This window comes from Ovis aries, chromosome X, assembly GCF_016772045.2.
Source record: "Ovis aries strain OAR_USU_Benz2616 breed Rambouillet chromosome X, ARS-UI_Ramb_v3.0, whole genome shotgun sequence".
NCBI classification, from domain to species: Eukaryota; Metazoa; Chordata; class Mammalia; order Artiodactyla; family Bovidae; genus Ovis; species Ovis aries.
The window spans coordinates 114,824,957-114,847,775 of record NC_056080.1 but is presented as its reverse complement, the minus strand read 5'-3'; the positions used below and the strand labels follow the sequence as shown (position 1 = coordinate 114,847,775).

The 22,819-nt window shown below is 46.1% G+C and overlaps 1 protein-coding gene across 11 annotated transcripts in view; it reads right to left on the bottom strand.

Moving 5' to 3' along the window:
- The window catches only part of SEPTIN6 (septin 6), a 76,082-nt gene that overhangs the window by 39,872 nt on the left and 13,391 nt on the right, over window positions 1-22,819 (bottom strand). For all 11 annotated transcript variants that reach the window (XM_042242096.2, XM_042242100.2, XM_060408265.1 and 8 more), the window contains 2 exons: window positions 19,714-19,828; window positions 10,501-10,696 (listed from right to left, as the gene is read on the bottom strand). In XM_042242096.2, the coding sequence (XP_042098030.1) occupies window positions 10,501-10,696; window positions 19,714-19,828 (311 nt within the window). The remainder of the gene's footprint in view (window positions 1-10,500; window positions 10,697-19,713; window positions 19,829-22,819) is intronic.

Sequence of the window (22,819 nt, the reverse complement as noted above, 5' to 3'; positions counted from 1 at the left end):
TTTGGCTGTGCAGGGTCTTCATTGCTGTGTGGGCTCTTTTCTAGTTGTGGAGAACAGAGGGCCACTCTCTAGATGCGGTGCTCGAGCTTTCTCACTGGGGTGGCTTCTCTTGTTGCAGAGCACAGGCTCAGCAGTTGTAGTGCACGGGCTTACTTGCCCCAAGGCATGTGAGATCTTCCCTGATCAGGGATGGCATCTCCTGCATTGGCAGGCAGGTTCTTTACCACTGAGTCACCAGGGAAGCCGCTACTTTGAGTTTTAAATCATGAAAAGTTAAGAGGTGTTTATTTTCCCCATCAATGTATATATTATATTGATTCATCATTCAGTCAACAAATGTATACTGAATACCCACTATAAGACAGCTGGCTACCTTGTACTCATCTTGCAAAACTTGAAAACTTAGCCCAGTCATTCCTGATCACCTCCTCTCCCCTTTCTGCAGCCTCCAAACTATATACTCCCACCACCAGGCTGGATTGCCTGTTCCCACAGTCCTTCTCCACACATCTCTGTTACTGTACTTACCATATTATGTAGAATTTGTGCACAAATATTTGCCCCTTCTACTAAACTGTGAGTTCCTTAATTAGAGATTATCCCTTATTTTTTAGTATTCCTGGCCCTTCACACTGTACCTGGCACACAGTGGTGGTTTAGTCGCTAAGTTGTGTCCAACTCTTGCAATCCCACGGACTGTAGCCCACCAGGCTCCTCGTCCATGGGATTCCCCAAGCAAAAATACTGGAATGGGTTGCCTTCTCCTTCTCAAGGCATACAGTAGGCATTCAGAATTTTATAACCTGAACTAGATCCCCCGTGTCAACTGGTTACTATGTCTTATGGATTCTTTCCCTTACATTGGCCTCTTCCTATCTATCCTTGAAGTTTCTGCTCCTGTTCAAGCCCTTTTCATCTCTTCCATCCTCATAAAATTCACCCATGACCTCCCTGCCTCCCTCTGGATGCTGCTTTATCTTTTTCCCAGCTCAGAAAAGCTTTTTAATGGAGCAGTCTACACCCAGTATATCTGCTTCCTTTGAAATTTTTTCAATTAAAAAAAAAATTATTCATAATCATGCAAGCAATACGTGTACTTAATCTACTATTCTCAGAGGTAACTACTATTTTTAGTTTGATTATTCATACAGACTTATTTCTATGTCTCTATAAACAGAGAGAGGGGCAGGGAGGGAAGGAGAGGGGGAGAAAGGGAGAAATGTTTGTTTTATTGGGAAAGAGTACTCTTGCCTGGAAAATCCCATGGATGGAGGAGCCTGGAAGGCTGTAGTCCATGGGGTCGCTAAGGGTCCGACAGGACTGAGCGACTTCACTTTCACTTTTCACTTTCATGTATTGGAGAAGGAAATGGCAACCCACTCCAGTGTTCTTGCCTGGAGAATCCCAGGGATGGGGGAGCCTTGTGGGCTGCCGTCTATGGCATCACAGAGTCAGACACGACTGAAGCGACTTAGCAGCAGCAGCAGCAGTAGCAGCAGATTTATACAAATGGCATCATGATCTGTGTATCATTCTTCAACTTCTTGTTTTCACTTAGCAACCTGTTTATGTGAGTATGTATAGACTTAACTCGTTATTTTATATGGCTAAGTACAGGTCCATGGTATGGCAGTACTATAGCTCATTTAGTTGCCCTCTTGGTGGAAATTCAGACTGCTTAAAATTTTTTCTCATTCCATAACCAATGATACAGTTAATTTCAGAATAAACTGTGGAAAATTCTAAAAGAGATGGGAATACCAGACCACCTGACCTGCCTCTTGAGAAACCTATATGCAGGTCAGGAAGCAACAGTTAGAACTGGACATGGAACAACAGACTGGTTCCAAATAGGAAAAGGAGTATGTCAAGGCTGTATATTGTCACCCTCCTTATTTAACTTCTATGCAGAGTACATCATGAGAAACGCTGGGCTGAAAGAAGCGCAAGCTGGAATCAAGATTGCTGGGAGAAATATCAGTAACCTCAGATATGCACATGACACCACCCTTATGGCAGAAAGTGAAGAGGAACTAAAAAGCCTCTTGATGAAAGTGAAAGTGGAGAGTGAAAAAGTTGGCTTAAAGCTCAACATTCAGAAAACGAAGATCATGGCATCTGGTCCCATCACTTCATAGGAAATAGATGAGGAAACAGTGGAAACAGTGTCACACTTTATTTTGGGGGCTCCAAAATCACTGCAGATGGTGATTGCAGCCATGAAATTAAAAGACACTTACTCTTTGGAAGGAAAGTTATGACCAACTTAGATAACATATTCAAAAGCAGAGACACTACTTTGCCGACTAAGGTCCATCTAGTCAAGGCTATGGTTTTTCCTGTGGTCATATATGGATGTGAGAGTTGGACTGTGAAGAAGGCTGAGAGCCAAACAATTGTGCTTTGAACTGTGCGTTTGAACTGTGGTGTTGGAGAAGACTCTTGAGAGTCCCTTGGACTGCAAGGAGATCCAACCAGTCCATTCTGAAGGAGATCAGTCCTGGGTGTTCTTTGGAAGGAATGATGCTAAAGCTGAAACTCCAGTACTTTGGCCACCTCATGCGAAGATGACTCATTGGAAAAGACTCTGATGCTGGGAGGGATTGGGGGCAGGAGGAGAAGGGGACGACAGGATGGCTGGATGGCATCACCGACTTGATGGATGTGAGTTTGAGTGAACTCTGGGAGACGGTGATGGACAGGGAGGCCTGGCATGCTGCGATTCATGGGGTCACAAAGAGTCAGACACGACTGAGCGACTGAACTGAACCAATGATACAGTGAACATCCTTTCTGTGGGCCTTTTACAAACATGTGCAATCATTTCTCTAAGCTGTATACCTAAAGATGGACCTGCTGGATCAAAAGATACTCACATTTCTTTTTTTTTTTTTTTTTTTTGTTTGGAAACAAGAGTTCTTTTAGAGTGAAATGTTTTAATGGTTAAATAATTCATTTTGAGACTTAAAAACTTGATATCTACTGAATTTAATTTTCTTTTCTGCTCTGGGTCTTCGTTGCTGCATGTGCTTTTCTGTAGTTGTGGAGAGCGGGGGTTACCCTCTAGTTGGGCTTCTCATTGCAGTGGCTTCTCCTGTTGCGTAGCACAGGCTCTAGGGCGTGTGGGCTTCAGCAGTTGCAGCTCTCAGGCCCTAGAGCACAGGCTCAATGGTTGCGGCACAGAGGCTTAGGTGCTCTGCAGCATGTGGGATCTTTCTGACCCAGGGATCAAACCCGTGTCTCTTGCATTGGCAGGCAGATTCTTTACCACTGAGCCACAAAGGAAGCCCTGATATCTATTGATATTGATGGTTGTATTAGTTAGGGCTCTCCAGAGAAACAAAATCAACAGGATGTATATTTATATATATATAGATTTATTTTAAGGAATTAGCTTATCACATTTAAAATTTTATAGATACTGTCAAATATACCCTTTACAAAATCTGTATCAATTTACACTCCCAGCAAGATGAATGAAATTAGCTGGTATTAATGGATATTGTATTTTTATGTTTTATTTTTGCAAATCTGATAGATGAAAAAAATACTTCATTGTTTCATTTCACATTTCCCTGATCACTGAAGAAGTTGAATGACCATCATTTTATATATTGATGGTCCATTTACATTTCCCCTTCTGTCAACTACTTGTTTCTCCCTGAATTGCAGAAGTTCTTTTTACATTTTAGAAAAACACTTTGTCTGCTATATGAAAAAGTGAAAGAGAAAGTCACTCAGTCGTGCTCAACTCTTTGCAATCCCATGGACTATAGCCTGCCAGGCTCCTCTGTCCATGGAATTCTCCAGGCCAGAATACCGGAGTAGGTAGCTGTTCCCTTCTCCAGGGGCTCTTCCCAACCCAGGGATCGATGTCTGCTATATTGGTTCCAAATATTTTCTCCCCATCAGTAGTTCGGTTTTGCTTTTGCTTATAATATCTTTCAATAGACTACTGACTGAAAAAATGCACAACCTAGAAGCTGAGAATTATGTTTTATTTGGTGGACAAAACTGAAGACTTAAGCCTAGAAGACACCTTCTCAGCTCTAAGGGACTGCTCCGAAGAGGTAACAGAGGAGACAAGATATCCAGCGGGTTTTGCAACAAAATCCAGGTAGTCAGGCCATCAAAAATCTACTGCTAGTTAAAGAAAACCAGACATCTCAAGTTAATGAGCGCAGTGCTTTTCTATGTATGGAAAGAGGCAAGAGTCTGGCGGGGCTCATTGAAATCATGCCTTTGATAGGCATCTTAACTGTCCAGGGCTAGTATTCTGCTTTTCTCCATCCATCCTGAGTCCCCATGGAATGCACTGTTGTGGGTGGCCTCAGTGGACGCTGCCTGGATGTAACATCCTTTGTTTATTGATAAGGCAGGCGACATTTTTCATCCACAAGACAAAGGTTTTGTTTTGCTTAACTTTTAACGAATTTAAATCTGTCAGTCTTCTCTGACTTCTGGACTTTACATCACAACTAGAAAGGCCTTCTCTATCCTCCAAAATTACAAAAATATTCTCCTATGTTTTCTCCTCGTATTTTTAGAAATTGTTTTTAATCCAGCTGGAATCTATTTTGGGGACTGGTACTTGTGTGGGAGGGTCTCATTTTATTTTTTCCTGATGGATGACCTATTTCCCCAGCACATTTTCTTGAATAGTCCATTCTTTGCCTTGCTAATGACAAATGCTAAATTCTCACAGAAACAGGAATTTGATCTTGGACTCATTTTTCTGTTCAATTGCTCCTTTTGCTAGGCTGATGCCTGTATTTCCTTATCTCCCATTCACTCATGGCAAACTAGTTTCACCCACAATACCCCTAGAATTATTATTCTTCAGTTCAGTTCAGTCGCTCAGCCGTGTCCGACTCTTTGCGACCCCATGAATCGAAGCACGCCAGGCCTCCCTGTCCATCACCAACTCCCAGAGTTCAATCAGACTCACATCCATCGAGTCAGTGATGCCATCCAGCCATCTCATTCTCTGTCGTCCCCTTCTCCTCCTGCCCTCAATCCCTCCCAGCATCAGAGTCTTCTCCAATGAGTCAACTCTTCACATGAGGTGGCCAAAGAACTGGAGCTTCAGCTTTAGCATCATTCCTTCCAAAGAAATCCCAGGGCTGATCTCCTTCAGAATGGACTGGTTGGATCTCCTTGCAGTCCAAGGGACTCTCAAGAGTCTTCTCCAGCACCACAGTTCAAAAGCATCAGTTCTTCGGCACTCAGCCTTCTTCACAGTCCAACTCTCACATCCATACATGACCACAGGAAAAACCATAGCCTTGACTAGACGGACCTTAGTTGACAAAGTAATGTCTCTGCTTTTGAATATGTTATCTAGGTTGTTCATAACTTTTCTTCCAAGGAGTAAGCGTCTTTTAATTTCATGGCTGCAATCACCATCTGCAGTGGTTTTGGAGCCCCCAAAAATAAAGTCTGACACTGTTTCCACTGTTTCCCCATCTATTTCCCATGAAGTGATGGGACCGGATGCCATGATCTTCGTTTTCTGAATGTTGAGTTTTAAGCCAACTTTTTCACTCTCCTCGTTCACTTTCATCAAGAGGCTTTTAGTTCCTCTTCACTTTCTGCCATAAGGGTGGTGTCATGTGCATATCTGAGGTTACTGATATTTCTCCCAGCAATCTTGATCCCAGCTTGTGCTTCTTCCAGCCCAGCGTTTCTCATGATGTACTCTGCATATAAGTTAAATAAGCAGGGTGACAATATACAGCCTTGACGTACTCCTTTTCCTATTTGGAACCAGTCTGTTGTTCCATGTCCAGTTCTAACTGTTGCTTCCTGACCTGCATACAGATTTCTCAAGAGGCAGGTCAGGTGGTCTGGTATTCCCATCTCTCAGAATTTTCCAGTTTATTGTGATCCACACAGTCAAAGGCTTTGGCATAGTCAATAAAGCAGAAATAGATGTTTTTTTGGAACTCTCTTGCTTTTTCCATGATCCAGCGGATGTTGGCAATTTGATCTCTGGTTCCTCTGCCTTTTTTAAAACCAGCTTGAACATCAGGTAATTCACGGTTCACATATTGTTAAAGCCTGGCTTGGAGAATTTTGAGCATTACTTTAAGTGTATTTATTAATGACCTCCATTCATGTTGCCAAACCTAATGAATATTTTTCCTCTGTTTTTTTTTGGCCACACCAAACGGTTATGTTGGATCTTTAGTTCCCTGACCAAGGATGGAACTTGTTGCCTTTACAGTGGAAGCTCAGAGTCTTAACCAGTGGACCACCAGGGAAGTCCCAATATTTTTCAGCTTTTGTCTTCCTGGACACTATTTATCATATCCTCCCATATGCTACATGATACAACTCTCCCTTGATTCTTCTACCAATAAAAGTCATGATCATGACAATATCTTCTGTTCATTAGTTACCTTGTGCCAGGCACTGTTTAAGCATTTCCTACATGTGGAGTATGCCTCCCCCATCACCTTCTGGGTAGATACTAGTATTATCACCATCTCCCCTTTACAGAAAACTGAGGCATAAAGAATTTAAGTGCCAGACTTCCCTGGTGGTCCAGTGGTTAAGAACCTATCTGCCAATGCAGGAGACATGGGTTTGATCCCTGGTCCAGGAAGATTCCATATGCCTGTAAGCTGCCAACTACTGAGCCCGCGCTCTGCAGCCCGTGCTCTGCAACAAGAGAAGCCACTGCAACTATAGAGTAGACCCCACTCACCACAACCAGAGAAAGCCTACGCTCAGCAGAGCCAGCACTGCCAAAAACACTTACAAAAAAGAATTTAAGTGCTGAGTTGTCGGGTGAGCCCTGACAGTTGTAACTTGCATTTTTTTGTAACTCAAGTGCCTGATTTAAGCTTTGATTTCCGAGGCATCCACTTCAATAAGACATTACTTCAAGGACGGCTATCTCGAATAAACACGTTGCCAGCCACAGAAAGATAAGGAACCAGCCTTCCCCACCCCCTCACCCCTCCACCCCAGGCTTCTTTGTTTTAAGGATCTTGGTGAATTTCTATAATTGACCATTTAAGCCACTTGTTTTCTCTCTCACGTTTTAAATTCACCAATAAAGAGCAAGCCTGCAAAACTACAGGCCATCCACCCTCACCCACCCTTGATCCCAGGGAAATCAGAACCCCTGGCCCAGGTCCTCTCTCTCTTTCTCTACCCTTGACCCTTGACCTTGCTGTGTGGCCCCAGGTATGCCTTCTCCTTTCCAGGACCTGTGAGTAATAAACCCCCTTTCCCCTTCAAGTTGCCTGATGGTTATAACTCTTGCAATCATAAGAACCACAACACTGGTTATGGATAGATAGGCTGAGACCCGAAAAAAAAACATCCCATGCAACATCCCTGAATTAATAGGTAGCAGGATGGGGCCAAACCCAGCTCTGTCAGAGCCCAAAGCCTAGGTTCCTAAGCACACGCTTTTTTCCAGCCTGTGCTCTGTCTCCCCCTCCAGTTTCCTTTGCTCCAGCATCTTTCAAATGGTGGCCTTCCCATTTCCATTTCCCGTGGGTATATATTTAGGAGTGCTATTGCTGGCTTTTATGACAAGCTTGTGTTTAAGTCTCTTCTGAAGAGACTCCCACACTCTTCCAAAGTGTCTGTACCATTTTACCTTCCCGCCAGCAGTGTCATGCGGGTTCCGATTTCTCCACATCCTCACCAATACTTGTTGTTTTCTATTTTTTGGTTATAGCCATTCTAGTGGGTGTGAAGTGATAACTCGTTGTGGGTTTGATTTGCATTTCTTGAATGGCTAATGATGTTGAGCATCTTTTGATGTTTCTATGAATCATGCATGTATATTCTTTGGTGAAATGTGTATTCAGATCTTTTGCTCACTTGTTTAATTGGGTTGTTGTCTTATTTTGGAAAAGTAAGCTTTCTTAAAATACTCTGGTTACAAGTCCTTTATAAGACATATGATCTGCAAATGTTTTCTCCCTGTCTGTGGCATGTCTTTTCAATTCCTTAATAGTGTGAATCTTTTTAATATTAATGAAGTCCAGTTTATGGTTCTTTTTCTTAAAAAATAGTGGCTTTCCTCAGGCTCTAGCCTTCGTCCCTGCTTTTCTCAGTTTACCTCCGCATCCTGGGTAAAGCAGGGCTTTCTGATGCTCTATTTTAGTGCAGCTGCACTGATCTATCTATGCCTTTGTGGCCTTGTCAGAATGGAGAAAACATGGCTTTTTGTTACAAATCCTTGGAACTCACTACTCCTGTTCCCCAGCCCATTTCCTAGAGGCTTCTCATTTCTACTTATTCGAGTTTCTGTTATTTAATGTAAGCATGTATCACACTTATAATTAGGACAAACAGTAAGCATACTAAAAATATAAAAGAAGCAGATTAGCCTCTAAGGGGTTCTATCAGTTCAGCCCTCCCAAACCATCATTATCCAGACATTTTCCAATGTTCGGCGTGTCAAGCGTATGTTACTGAGAACCGTACGATATTTAATTGAGGAGATGCTGAGCAATCTGCAGCTGAGATTAATCACTCATATTGTGACCCAAATATCCCCTTTCCCCCAGGGTTTAATTTATTCTCCCCCAAACAAGATTAGCACAATAAACAAGCCTATAAAAAGCAGAGGTGTCCTTCGTCTAGAATTGCAAATGGAAAACAGAATTCAGTTCAAATCTTAAGGAGCTAAATATATCTATTCATTATAAGGAAATGAGTGTGGCTGTTGTTATTTTAAGGGAAAGATAGAAAAATTTGGGATATAAATTTGCTAAGAAGCAAGGGGATTTTCAAAGGATGAGCAGACACTTTGCTCAAAATGATGAATGACCTTTTCTGCGAAGAGCATGTGGGATTACATGTGATTTTTAGTTAAATGCAGATGGTGTCTGACCCCTCCCCACCTCAACCCAGCCCTCATCCTGTCCTCATCTGAGCCTCACTCCAGCCCTCCCTGGCACACCATTTTCAACCGCCCACAGTCTCTCCTCCCACCTCTTTGCTTATTCCAGCTCAGTCTCTTTCCAGGATGTCTTTTCCTCCATCTGCTGACTTAACATCCCCAGGCTTTTGTTTTTAGCCCAGTGTTCACCTTGCTCAACTCCACTCCCTGGATGATCTTACGTATGTCTGCGGCTGGAACACAGTCCCTCTACCTTGATAACCCAAGTCTTTTGCCAACACAGACCCTTTCCTCACCTCGAAACCCTGCACATTCACCTGCCAACCGATGAAGGATGCCTCCTCTCTCAACAGGCCACGGGCATCTCAAGCTCACCGTGTCCAAAACAGAACTGGTTCTTTTTAAACCTGGTTCTATTTGAGTTCCTCTTACTGAATGCCACCACCATCTGTCCACTCTCCAAAGCCAGAAATCTCAGCCTTATTTATTCTAGGTTCTTCTTTTGCCTTCCTGACCTCACACCAAGCCTCTCTACCAAGTCCTCTTGAGTTTACCTACCCAACAGTTACCCCATCTGTCTCCTCTTCCCTGTTTTACTCCTGGCCTCCATCAAATTGGTCCAACAGTCTCCTAGTTGGTCTTCCTGCTCTCCAGCCCATGCCCATACTATCCCAAAGCCCCCCTGCAAAGGCCAATCCAACCACATCATTCTACTTTACAGAGCTTTTCAGTGGCCCCATATCCACATATTCCATTAACCCCTCCATGATCCGGCCCCTTCTTACCTCTTCAGGCTCATCTACCCTTACTGTTCCCCAGCTCATGCCAAGCACCAGCCCAGGGACAGAGTGGCTATCATGGGGACCTAAGCTTATATGATTTGAAGGGCCCTCCAAGAAATAGCAAATAACACAATGACTAGAAATTAGTCCCAGGGCTTTGGAGGGTCGTGGGCAAGTGGCAGTCCTGAAACAACCTTCACTAGCTTCACTCCTGGTCTAGCCAAACAGAACAAGTGCCGTCCCCTAGAGCATGCCATGGTCTTCCACAGCCCTTGCCTTCATACAAGCTGTTGTCCCTCCCTGGAATGCCCTTTTCAAACTTCCCTGTCTGTCGAGCAAAATCGTTTGCCCTTCAAAGGCCAGGTCAGGCACACCTCCTCTGTGCAGGCCTCCCTGAACACCCCTCTCCCCACCCCCTTCCCCACCCCACACCCTGCCCTGAGTGGAGCTGACTGTTCTCTCCTTCCCATTCTCACTGTAACATTGTACCCTGATCTTTACAGAGGAGGTCATGCTCAAAGGAACTTGTTGATTTAAGACCAGGCTTCCCCGTGACTGCCTCAAGGTCTGAGACAAGGTCATTCTTCTTTAGATTGTTAGAGCATGGCAGTACCTGGCACAAGGTAGGAACTCAATAAATGTTTGCTGAATGAAGGAAAAAGACATCCTGCTTTTGGCAGAGCATGTGGAGTAGAGCACTGAAATAGACAGGAACCCCGGCAGAAGGCGGTGCTAGTGAGCTCTCTGCTGACAGCCTGCATCATCTGACAGGAGGTCTGGCAAAAACCCAGTGGTGAGCTCCTCCCCGTGGGCTTCCCACCCGCCTCTCCACTCCACCGCTTCCCTTACCTGTCCTCCTTGTTGATCTGGTCCCCGAAGCCCACCGTGCTAACAATTGTCAGCTTTAGCCCCACGTTGCTCTCTTGAAGGTCATAGGTATTGGACCGGAGCTGGACACCCGGCTGTGTGTGGGTGGCTGGCTCCCCCTCGAACTTGGTGTTGAACAGGGTGTCCATGAGGGTGGACTTGCCCAAACCTGTCTCTCCTGAAAAATGAAAGAATGAATTGTGATGCATTCACACATATTTTGGATGTATAGTCACTGACATGGGAGACTATACACAGTAAGACACTAAGTGAAGAGCGCCTAGAACTAGATGGACTAGGTGATCTCAGTTAAGTGAAAAGGAGCCTAAGGAACTGCAGCAATGTATTAGCAGTAGTCATCTCAGGATAGTGGAATGAGGGTAATTTTCCTTTTAGTCTTCATATTTTTGTACTATTTGAAAATTGAGCATGCATTGTTTTTACACTCAGAAAAAGAAACCGTGTTAAAAGGCAGTGATGGAGAGGCAGGGTCATGCCTAGGAAACGACTGGAAGGGCATACAGTGTACTCTTACCAAATAGTCATGTCTGGGTGGTGGGGTTGTGTGTGGTTTTCACTTCCTTGTTTATGCTTTTCTCTATTGTCCCAGTTTTCTACAAGGAACTTGTATAGCTTTCATAAGAAAAATTTAAGGGCTATCTTCAAGTTTAAAAGAAGGGACAGAAGTCCCTCCTCAAATAAATATTCTCTCCTCTCAGCACCGGCCCCCCATTCCCTGCCAGCCCCAGACAGCAGGGGATGCACATCCCAGTGGGGAGACCATTTTTAGCTAATGGGGAGGGAATTCAGCAGGCCACAAATTATCCTTCCCTTTAGATTTCAAACAAGCCAGTCATTTGTTTGTTTAACTAACAGGCTGCAGGATACTAATAAATTCAACCACTGGAATTTCAAAGTCTTGGCTTTCACACTAGGGAGTGGGGGCAGGGCTGTGGGGACTGGTGAAGGTTCTTGGAGGTTATTCCTGAGAGCCGAGAGCCGCAACAGATGTTAAGCCACTGCCAAGAGCCAAGGACTGCGCTTTGGAGACCTGGGCTGCCCCGCTATCATCACCCCTCTGCTCCCCTTCCCTGCTCCCATCCCTTGAGATGTAAGAATTGACAGGTCTTCCTGATGGGGAGCAGGGTCGGGAGGAGGTGGGGAGTGGGTTTGCCCTGGACAAATCCTGGCCTGGCAAGTCCCTCTTTGTGACCGACAGCACTATCTCCAGGGCAGTCCAGGGCTGGGGTTATAGCTGCTCAACCCATAACCCATAAATGGTCCATCTCTCCTCCACCCTCTGGGTGTGTCTAGCTTTGCATCTTGCAAACCTCTTTCATCCCGAATAATGAGCTATGAATACAGGAGGTGCTTTTAAAAACATCTGTCTCTCACAGACAGGGAACAGACTTATGGACACGGTGGGGGAGTGGGGGTGGATAGTGGCAGAAAGGAGAGGGTAGGCTGAATGCAGAGAGCAGCATGGAAACATATACACCAATACATGTGAAATAGATAGCCTGTGGGAATTTGCTGTATGACTCAGGGAACTCAAACCAGGGCTCTGTGACAACCTAGAGGGGTGGGATGGAGTGGGAGGTGGGAGAGAGGCTCAAGAGAGAGGGGACATATGTATACCTATGGCCGATCCATACTGATGTAGGGCAGAAACTAACACAACATTGTAATCATCCTTCAATTAAAAACTAATAAATTAAGAAAAAAATATTTGTCTCTGCTGAGCTCTCTCTGTGTGGAGAGATTGGTGAGACAGAGAGGGAAAACAAGGAGAACATTCAACTCAGCCTGACTACCCGGCCCCCCAGCCCGATTTCATAGCCAGGTCTGACTAATGCGGTTGAGTGCCGGGGTGCAGGGAAATGTTCCTTACACAGATCACATTTCCAGCCAGGATCTGCTACACCTATTAGCAGCAAACACTCTCTCAAAAGCGGCCCTTTCTTTCCCTCCCTAAGAGCACCAGAAGTATTTGCATCCCCAGAAAAATCTGGCGAGGTGGGGGGCCCCTGTCATGGGAGGTGGCAGACTTGGCCGAGCAATGGCACACAACATCCGCCTCCCCACCTGAAGTGGGGCGCAGCTCCACTGTAAAGGGGCCAGCACCTCTGAGCTGGGAAACCAGGGTGGCTCCTCCCCCTAACTCGCCTTCCCTCGGGCGCTGAGGCTCAAGCTACATTTTAGCCCGTCTTTGTTCATGCCTAATAAATCGTCCCTCTACATCCCCACTTTCAGCCCCTTTCTCCTGTTCCATGAGCTCTCTGCTGAGTGGCTTGAGACGTGGTAGGCCCTGACTCCCCAGCACCAAGAGCTGGCCCCTGACTCCCTGATCCTAAGACTTCTTGGAGAGCAGGGGACGGGCAGCTTCTAGGACTCCCCGGAGCGCCCAGCAGAGACTCACACAGAGCCCTCAGGAGCAGTGAGCAGAGGGAGGGGCCCACCCTGTTTGTGCAGCTGGAGAAAGGGAGGCTGGGCGGCCTGGGCAGGGCAGGGCAACAGGGAAAATGACCATCCGGATGCCTGCCAGCGCAAAAAGGCTGTGGAAATTAGACACTCAATGATGAGTGTCTGGAAGAAAAGACCCAGCGGGTGTCTAGGGAGTTGTGATGAATTGCAACACGAGAAGAGGGCAGAAAATCAAGAACTGGTCCCATTGCTCTCAGTGCTCCCGCCCAGGTTGCCATCAATGTGGAGGCTGGGGGGCGGCGGGGGCGGGGGGGCGAGGAACTCTCTCCCTCTCCATGGCTGGCACAGACCCAGCCTAAGCCTGGGATGCTGTCCTGGGCTGAGCATTGAGGGTGGGAGGGGAGCCTAACTCACATCAGGTCAGCAGATTCCACGCCCCTGCAGGAAGGTGGGGACTTGGCCATTACATTCCAGCAGGAAACCTGAGGAGTCCCCAAGGATCAATATCTCTCTCCTCCTCCCTCAAGAGTGGACAGCAGGCTTTCTTAACCCCTTTTTAAGTCATCTCCACCAGTAGAGAGGATTTCCTCTCACTTTGCTTAATGTAGATAGGAACCTGGAAAGACTAGATTTTTTTTCAAGATTTCATTTTAAAACATGAAATATGAAATCTGCTTCTTCAAACTATATTCCCTGGGATAGTCTGGTGTTGACCTCTCTACCCTGAGTTCAACACCACTGTGACGAAGAAAAGCTTAAGCCTCTTCCTCATCTACAGTTAATGTTTGCATCCTCTCGTACCTCATGCAATTCAGTTGTCACAAGTGATTAAATGCAGAGTCCCAGGCGGGTTATCACTAAATGACTATGTCACCTAAGCCAAGCCTTTCCCCCTTTTCTGGATTCCAGTCTCTTTTTCCATAAAACAAGCAGGTTCGAGTAATAATAATAAAAGTTATTGCTTCTGGAGCACCTACTTATGTGGACACCATTGTAAATAAATACCTTACATATATTTTCCTCTGTATTCCCCCAAATAAGCTTGTGCATTCAGTTTCAGTCCAGTAGCTCAGTCGTGGCCGACTCTTTGTGACCTCATGGACTGCAGCACGCCAGGCTTCTCTGTCCATCACCCACTTCCGGAGCTTACTCAAACTCATGTCCATCGAGTCGGTGATGGCATCCAACCACCTCATCCTCTGTCATCCCCTTCTCCTGCCTTCAATCTTTTCCAGCATCAGGGTCTTTTCCAATGAGTCAGTTCTTCTCATCACGTAGCCAAAGTATTAGAGCTTCAGCTTCAGCATCAGTCCTTCCAATGAATATTCAGGACTGATTTCCTTTACAATTGACTGGTTGCATCTCCTTGCCGTCCATGGGACTCTCAAGAGTCTTCTCCAACACCACAGTTCAAAAGCATCAGTTTTTTGGTGCTCAGCTTTCTTTATGGCCCAACTCTCACATCCGTACATGACTACTGGAAGAACCACAGCTTCGGTTAGACAGATCTTTATTGGCAAAGTAATGTCTCTCTGCTTATTAATAACTTTGTCTAGGTTGGTCATAGCTTTTCTTCCAAAGAGCAAGCGTCTTTTAATTTCATGGCTGCAATCACGATCTGTAGTGATTCTGGAGCCCCCAAAATAAAGTCTGTCACTGTTTCCACTGTTTCCCCATCTATTTGCCATGAAGTGATGGGACCAGATGTCATGATCTTAGTTTTCTGAATGTTGAGTTTAGAGCCAGCTTTTTCACCATCTCTTCCTTCATTTTCATCAAGAGGCTCTTTAGTTCTTCTTTGCCTTCTGCCATAAGGGTGGTGTCATCAGCATATCTGAGGTTGTTGATATTTCTCCTGGCAATCTTGATTCCAGCTTGTGCTTCATCCCGCCCGGCATTTCACATGATGTACTCTGCATATGTTAAATAAGCAGGGTGACAATATACAGTCTTGATGAACACCTTTCCCAATTTTGAACCAGCTGTTGTTCCATGTCTGGTTCTAACTGTTGCTTTTTGACTTTCATACAGATTTCTCAGGAAGCAGGTCAGGTGGTCTGGTATTCCATCTCTTTAAGAATTTTCACAGTTTGTTGTGATCCACACAGTCAATGGCTTTGGCTTAGTCAATAAAGCAGAAGTAGGTGCTTTCCTGGAACTGTGCTGCTTTTCCTATGATCCAGCGGATGTTGGCAGTTTGATCTCTGGTGCCTCTGCCTTTTCTAAATCCAGCTTGAGCATCTGGAAGTTCTCAGTTCATGTACTGTTGAAGCCTGGCTTGGAGAATTTTGAGCATTACTTCGCTAGTGTGTGAGATGAGTGCAGTTGTGCGGTAGTTTGAGCATTCTTTGGCATTGCCTTTCTTAGGGATTGGAATGAAAACTGATCTTTTCCAGTCCTGTGGCCACTGCTGAGTTTTCCAAATTTGCTGCCATATTGAGTGCAGCACTTTCACAGCATCATCTTTTAGGATGTGAAATAGCTCAACTGGAATTCCATCACCTCCACTAGCTTTATTCATAGTGATGCTTCCTAAGGCCCATACTATTTGTCCTTAATTTACCGATGAGTTAACCAAAGCACTTCCTAGCTGCGTGCATCTGCCCCTGCTCTTCAGTCTCTCTGCACCTCACTTTCTTCATCTATAAAATGTGGAGGAAGAAACTGACCCAGGGTCACAAAAGTAGGATGTGACAATGCCAGCGTTTGACTGCAGGCAGTCTGACACTGGAGCCCATATATGCTCCCATGTCTAATAGGTGCGATATGCTGGTTCAGTCAGTCAACAAATCTTTAGAACCTCTAATAGGAGCCAGGCACAGATTTAGGAGCTGGGGATACAGCAATGAACAGGACAGCCACAATCTCTGTTGGCACAGAACTCAGAGTCGCATGGAGCTTGTCTGTTTTGGCTTTGAATGTTGGAAAAAACCAAGAGAGATGTCTTTGAGTTCAACCGGGAGGTATCCAAAAGGAAACTCTCCAGGAACTCCTGTTGGCCAAGGGAGCCTATGGACGGGGAAAGGGTCCTGTCTGACTCTGTGACCTTGCCCTCTATGCCTTCCTCATCTTGCAGAGACCTGGCAAACAGTGGTGTGCTGGAGCTGGCTTGCCCGGCTTCCTGCAGCTCTTCCCAAGCCCTCATGAAGTTTAAAACCAGCTATGGTGAGACTTAGTAGCAACAGCAGCATGGTAAGAATAATGACAGCTGGGAAACCAGCAGATGCTATAAACCACGGCAAGGTTTCTCCTGAGAGTGGGTTGCTCGATGCTGACCAGCACACTATCACGGGCAGCCTTTCTTAGACAAGTGGACGGCTGCCTCTCCCAGAGACGGTGGGCTGAAACCATTGCCCCCTGACCTTGAGAGAATGCTAGTTGCCCTTCCCCTCCTTCTGCAGAGCCTCAATCCTGCTTCTCTTGTATGTTTTCTTCCCCCCAAGTTCAACAGAGCCCAGCTGAGCCTGGAATCCTGAGCAGCTTCAAAGTAAATATTATCATTATGACCCTTTGTGCTCTTCACAGGCATTCTCTGTTGCTGGCACATTCAGAGGGTTGAATCTCTTTGGGGTTCCTTCCTAGTCGAATGTTTGCACTGCTGACTCAAGTGGTTCCTCCAAGGCTTCCTGTACTATGTCTAGAATCCTGGGATCCTAGTGATTTCTAAAGCTAAGGGACTAGTAGATTTTTTAGGGGGGGAGGGGAATCTCATCCCATTCAGTAATTATTGTATTTATTGTCAGCTGTTGGAAAGGAGACATAATATGCTCACACCCACGTGCCTGGCCCTTTAAAAATAATCGTAGATGTTATTATTGGGGCCCTTGCATAAAAACTATGCTCTTGATTCATAAAAATTCTCCCTCTCAATTCCATATTGGAGTGGGTAGCCATTCCCTTCTCCAGGGGAGCTTCCTGACCCAGGGATTGAACCCAGGTCTCCTGCAGGCAGATTCTTTACCATCTGAGCCACCCACCAGGGAAGCCTGTTTCCCTCACACACACGTGCACATATGTGTGTAGGGTACTCACTCTGCTGCTGGAGCCTCTGATCAGAGCCTAGCACCAGATGAACACTGCTGTGACGAAAATATCCTAGGTCTCTGTTAATAACCAAGGCTGGGGTTAGTATAATTTTACATTTACTTAAAATTTATTTAAAATGCTTGATCAGAAAAGAAAATCCTTTTTTGGGAAACATACCCTATGCAAACAAAATGGTTTTCTAGCCATCATTAAGGGAGTAAAACTGACTGTTATGCACAGGCAGTAGGCACGAAAGTATGGTCACTGAAGGTTCTGTGAGAGAAACAATCACCTTCAGCGGCCAAGCCATGGACCCTTCGCCAAGTAAGCGACAGCACCCCGCCCCATGGCCAGGCTGAGATGGCAGCCGAAGAGCTACTGTAAACCACTCGTGACTTAGGGCCAAAATGTGGGTTCTCAGAGCAAGGACAGGCTTGGGAGCCCAGCCAGAGACGGGGATGTATGAGTTGCAGGCTTTTGTGGATCAGGGATGGGGAATGAAATTAACCCAATCTGGGCAGGTGCACGCAAGGGGTGCACCCGCAGGGCTAAAAGGGGAGTTACTAGGACAGCCATTTCCTGAAACTTCAGGTAGGGAGAGGAAGAGAAGGGGACTCCTTGGGTGTAAGGGTCTCCTTTCTCCCCTTCTCTTGGAGGGTCTGTCCCCGGCAGTTGAGCAATTCTATCCCCACAGGTGCACAGTGAAGCAGTTACAGTAGTAACTGCCTGGGTGAGTAGGGGTTTACTATTTCTCCCGCCCACTTTGCCTGGAGCTTGGCTGCCTCTTCCTCTGGGCCCTAGGAGAGCCTGTGGTCCGAATGGCCAATTACCCCACACTTAGGCTCTCCCAAAGCTGTACCAGCCACCCAACTGCGATTGGTTTGAGAGGCTGACATGGGTGGGCCTTCACTTCTCGTCCCTTCAACTTCAGCGCAGGTCATCCGGAGCTCTGGGAGGAATGCCAAGGGACTCCATCATGTTTGTGCAGAAGTTTTCAGTAATCAAATATTATGTGAAATAAGTTGGCCATCAGCCAAAGATGGGAAAGATCTGGCAGTGCTAATATTGGATGTGATGGCATTTGATCTTGATGTTGATCACCACAGCTGCTGTTTGTTTTGTATCCCTCTCCTAATAGAACTTCATCATAACCATGGTTCAACTTTTGGCAGTTGAAGAATTAACAGCTTAGACGTGGATTTTCAGGCCCCTGATAAGTAATCTGCGAAGCATGTATTTTCATCTCATAGACTTCAGAGCTGGACAGTGGGAGTGAGTCTTGTCGCTACTGAGTGAGCCTAGCTGACCACCTGTCCCCCAGTTGTAGAAGTGGCTTTGTTTTTTCTACTTGTCTTTGAGAGTGCAGTTATTCTGCTCCACGAAATGATCTGAGGAGTGCCAGGGATGGAGACAAAAAAATAAAAGAGTCCCACAGAAAGGAATGGCCTTAGTTAGAAAACATCACTTTAGACTACATTAGAGTAAAATATGCAATTCAGTTGTGGTTCAGACCCTCAACATGAATGAACTCCCCATAAGCTCTATACAAAAATAAGAAAAGGCAATTAGCAAGCGTTTGAGTGTTCTAATTGGCATGAAAACTGCCATTATTATGGTATTTATACAGCCATTATGGTTTGGAGGTACGTCACTGAAAATATGCAGGTATGCCTTACTGCACCGTATAGTGAAAATTATATGCTGTGATCATGTTTGTAAATCTGGGATTATTTAAGGTCTCAGCCAAGAGTTGGACAGTACTGAGCACAGCACAGCAGCAAGGTCTAGAGAGAGATTCTTAAAGAATTTCAGGGAACTGCTATTCCTCAGATGTGTTTGGTTGGAGTGTGACAGTTTCCAAAACGCTTCTGGGTTCTCAAGAGGTGTTGCAGGCAGCAGTTACAGAAGCAGTAGGAGGAACAAAGGGTCAGGCAGACCTGGGTCCTTGTCATGGCTCTGCCACTTGACCTGTGTGGACTCAGATAAGTCCCTTATCCTCTGGAGTTTCTTGGTCTCCATCTGTTCCTTGAGGCTATGAATACCACTTGCTCTGTTCACTTCCCAGAGTCCTAGTAAGGACGCAAATTGCTAACATGGGAAAGTGTTTGAGAAGTATAGTGAGTGGTTCCTGCGGGGATAATTCATTCATTCATTTCATGTACATCATTGAACTCTCTTTGTGCTGTGATTAGCACAGTAGAGGTGACTAAGACATGGTTCCCACACTTGAGACTAAAGATCCAGGCATAGATACACTTAAAGGGAATAAAAGAACTTGCCACACAGCTGTGTGGTCCCTGTGCTTAAGCTCAAAGTGTACCAAGCACAGCACGGCTGCAGAGGAAACAGACAGACCCAACCCACTGCCCACAGCTGGGAAGCAGGCATCTTTCCACAGCCGTTACCTCCCTCCCAGTTCTGCCCTGGCTCTTATTCTCTACAGTCAGAACAAACCTGACAAGAACTGGTCAGCTCCCTCACAGAATTTCCACTGGGTGTCACACAGCTCAGCTCCTCCCACCCTCAAGGGATGGCCCCACATTCTGGTCTGGGCAGAGAAAAAAAAGTGTAATTACAGCTAGCTGCTCACAAAACAAGCAGAGGGATAAAAGAAGAAGACGGGGAGAAATACTCTTGCAAATAGATCAGAACGACACACTATGGAACCTAATTACCTGCCAAGCCACATCCAGCCATTAAGGATCCATATTCTGTAATAGAATTTCCTGCTATGGAAATACTCACCCACGCACAGGATGTTGAAGCAGAAGCCCTGGCTGACTGACTTATTCACCAGCTGGTCGGGCAAGCTGTCAAACCCCACATGTCCAGCCAGGGGGACTGTTCGGCAACCTTCACCCTAATTTGGAAAGGGAGGGAGGAGAGAAAATGAGGACGTGCTCACAAGCAACCTGGGTTGCACTTTTCCCATCCCAGTGCCCTCTGTGCTAGGAAGGAACACACACTCGGGGAGTCGGGCTCATCTCCCCTTAGCTAGTTCCTGATCCAAAGCAAAATGACCCATTAGCTTACAAATCATGGATTCTTGGGTTCTGGCATCCTTGAGGCTCCATAATGAATGTCAATACAGTTCACACGCAGCCAACTACAGAGAGGGCTTGTACGGGGTGGGGGGGTGGGGTCAGAGGATGAGAACACTGGGGCTGGAGGTTCCCATTCTTGGGTTAACTCTGTTGGAGACGATATTATGTTACAGGTGATTGGGAGACTCAATACGCTAACACACATGTAATGAGCTTAGGACAAAGCCTGAAACACATATAAGTGTTCAGCAAACATGACAAAGAAACTTCACAAAAGCAATTACTGGGACCTCCCTGGTGGTCCACCATTAAAGAACTCACCTTCCAATGTAGTCATTGCTCCTCGGACAGGGAACTAAGATTCCACATGCCGAGGGGCAACTAAGCGCACGTACCACAACTAGAGAAAGCCCACACTGGGCAACCAAGACCCAGGGCAGCCAAAAAAAAAAAATTAAAAAAAATAAATGCAAAAAAAAATAAAAATAAAAAGCAATTACTCCTCTCTCTAGGGCACTTTTGGGGATCTAACCAAGGTGGCACAACATACAGGTTAAAAATCAGGCAGGTCTGAGTGGGAGTCCCACAGTCTCCACCTCCTGACCTCAGACACATTTATTCAATTTCTCAAAATCTCCGCATCTGTAAAACCAGGCAGTAGTAGTTACTACCTCGCAGGACTGGTGTGAGGACTGGATAGGATAATGCTCTTCATGCCCTGAGCATGGGGCACAGAGTGTGATAAGCACGCCAGCAACAGTAGCTGCAGCTCTCACTGCACTGCGACACTCTCCTTCCCCTCAGACCCTCAAACAATAGGCAATGCCATGGAACACTTTGTGACAGTCCAGCTACACAGCTGCCCTCAGCCTGCCCCGGGTTCCCTGGTCTCCATCAGGGTCAAGTAAGCCATTTGCAGCCCTGGAAAGCAGGGGGCCTTTGCTCTGCCTGCATGTCCCAAGGGTTCTCATTGTCAGCAGTTCTACAAAACAGGGAGAACCTCACACTGAGGAAGGCTTCCAAGGAGCCAGGGGGCAGGACCAAAGGGGCCTGCTTGTACTCAAGAAGCCAGCTAAGTGCCAGTGGCCCCAAGGGAGGGGTGCAGAGACGAAAGGGGAAGTGGGGGACAGCTGAGCTAGACAGGAGGGTGGGCTACACAGGGAGTTAGACTTTCTGTTTGGTGGAGTCCACTGAGATTTCCGTACCCAGAAAGGTGCCAAGAGCAATCCAAAATGGACACAGGAGGTGCCAGGAGTCCTATCCCAGCATCACCAGCTGTGCTAGCAGGCACCTCTCAGGCTGGACGGGCCCTGCTTTTTGACTCAGATCATCAGGGTAAACTTTTGCACTGAGACAGACGGACTGCTTTGGCGGGGGAGCCCCTCAGCAGCTGGCATTGTCACCACTGGTTCCGAGACAGCCCTCCCCCCAGCATGGGATCCAACTCCCATCGGTGTCACCAGGTCATTGAAGACATAGGACAAGTGCCCGTGACTGCCATCTGGCAAGATGGTTACCCTCATACATCCCACCCCACACACTTCCAGCAAAGTATTCTCAACAGACAACCATATGCCATCACTTGGTCCTGGCTGGTAGATTCTGGACCCCAGAGGGGTACCTGAAGACAGCTGAGCACTCAGGGCTTGTTCTACATCTGCCCCTCTTTGCCTTCCCTCACCCCTTTCTCCTTCTTTTTATCAAAACAATCAAGGAGAGATATAAGTTTCCCACGGTTCACTCTTGGTCCTCAAGGCTGCAGGAGAGACAGAAACCTAGGAGCCCATCTGCTTTCTTGATGGAGCCTCCTACTTAGCAGATCAGAAATTGGGACGGACTCAGAGTCGAGGTTTCCTGAGCCCTGTTTTATCGCCCCTGGCTGCCTCTTCCTGTCTCCAAATTCGGCACCATGAAACTTCGCACTGCTCCAAGGCCTCTGGTCCAAGTGCCAAAAGGTGAGGAAAGGGAATTTTCAAACTGAAGATAGTGAAGGGCAGTGGGGAGGACTCCATATCTTATTCTTAAAGATTGAGTTCATTGCCAAAACCTCACCAAACACCCCTCAAATGGCCACAGTTATCTCCCACCTAGCCCAGTGCTGTGAGTGCCTGAAATAGCTGAAGAAAACATATGGCCTTTATTCCCCAGGCAATGGGGTTTGAAAGGGGCATTTTGAGTGTTTTGAGCAGGAAGGACCGTGACACAAGTGGTGTTTTCAAAACATCATTTGAGCTGCAGGGCACTTGATCAGTGGGAGGAGAGGGAGGGCAGGGGCAGGAAGACATATTAGGGGTGACTCCAATAACGCTGAACTGGCAGAGTGACAAGCAGGCACTGTGACAATAAATGCTGGCTGAAATGAACGGATCTGACTTGGGACTCAGGAGAGAGGAACAAATTTGAGAGCTGTTCTAAAGGAAGAATGAGACTCAGTGAGTGTTGGGGCAGAGAGTAAAGGAACAATCAAAGCTGTCAGGCTGCAAGGTCCTAGGCTTGGGAGCCTGGATTGATGGCACCAAGGGCAGAAAAAGGGAAGCCAGGAGAGGGTGCTTTAGTGGAAAAGTCGAAGAGTCTCATTTTAAACAGCTATTATTTTAAAATTACATTTATCAGATTTTTATAAGAGTAATCAATGTTCACGTAGAAATTTTAAAACATATTGAAAACTATAAAGAAGAAAATAAAAATCACTCATAATATCACTCTCCAGAGATAATCACCACTAATACTTATGTGTGTTTCCCTATAGTCTATATACTTCTTTCTCTATCTCTATTTTTTTTTTACAAAATGGGATAATTCTGTAT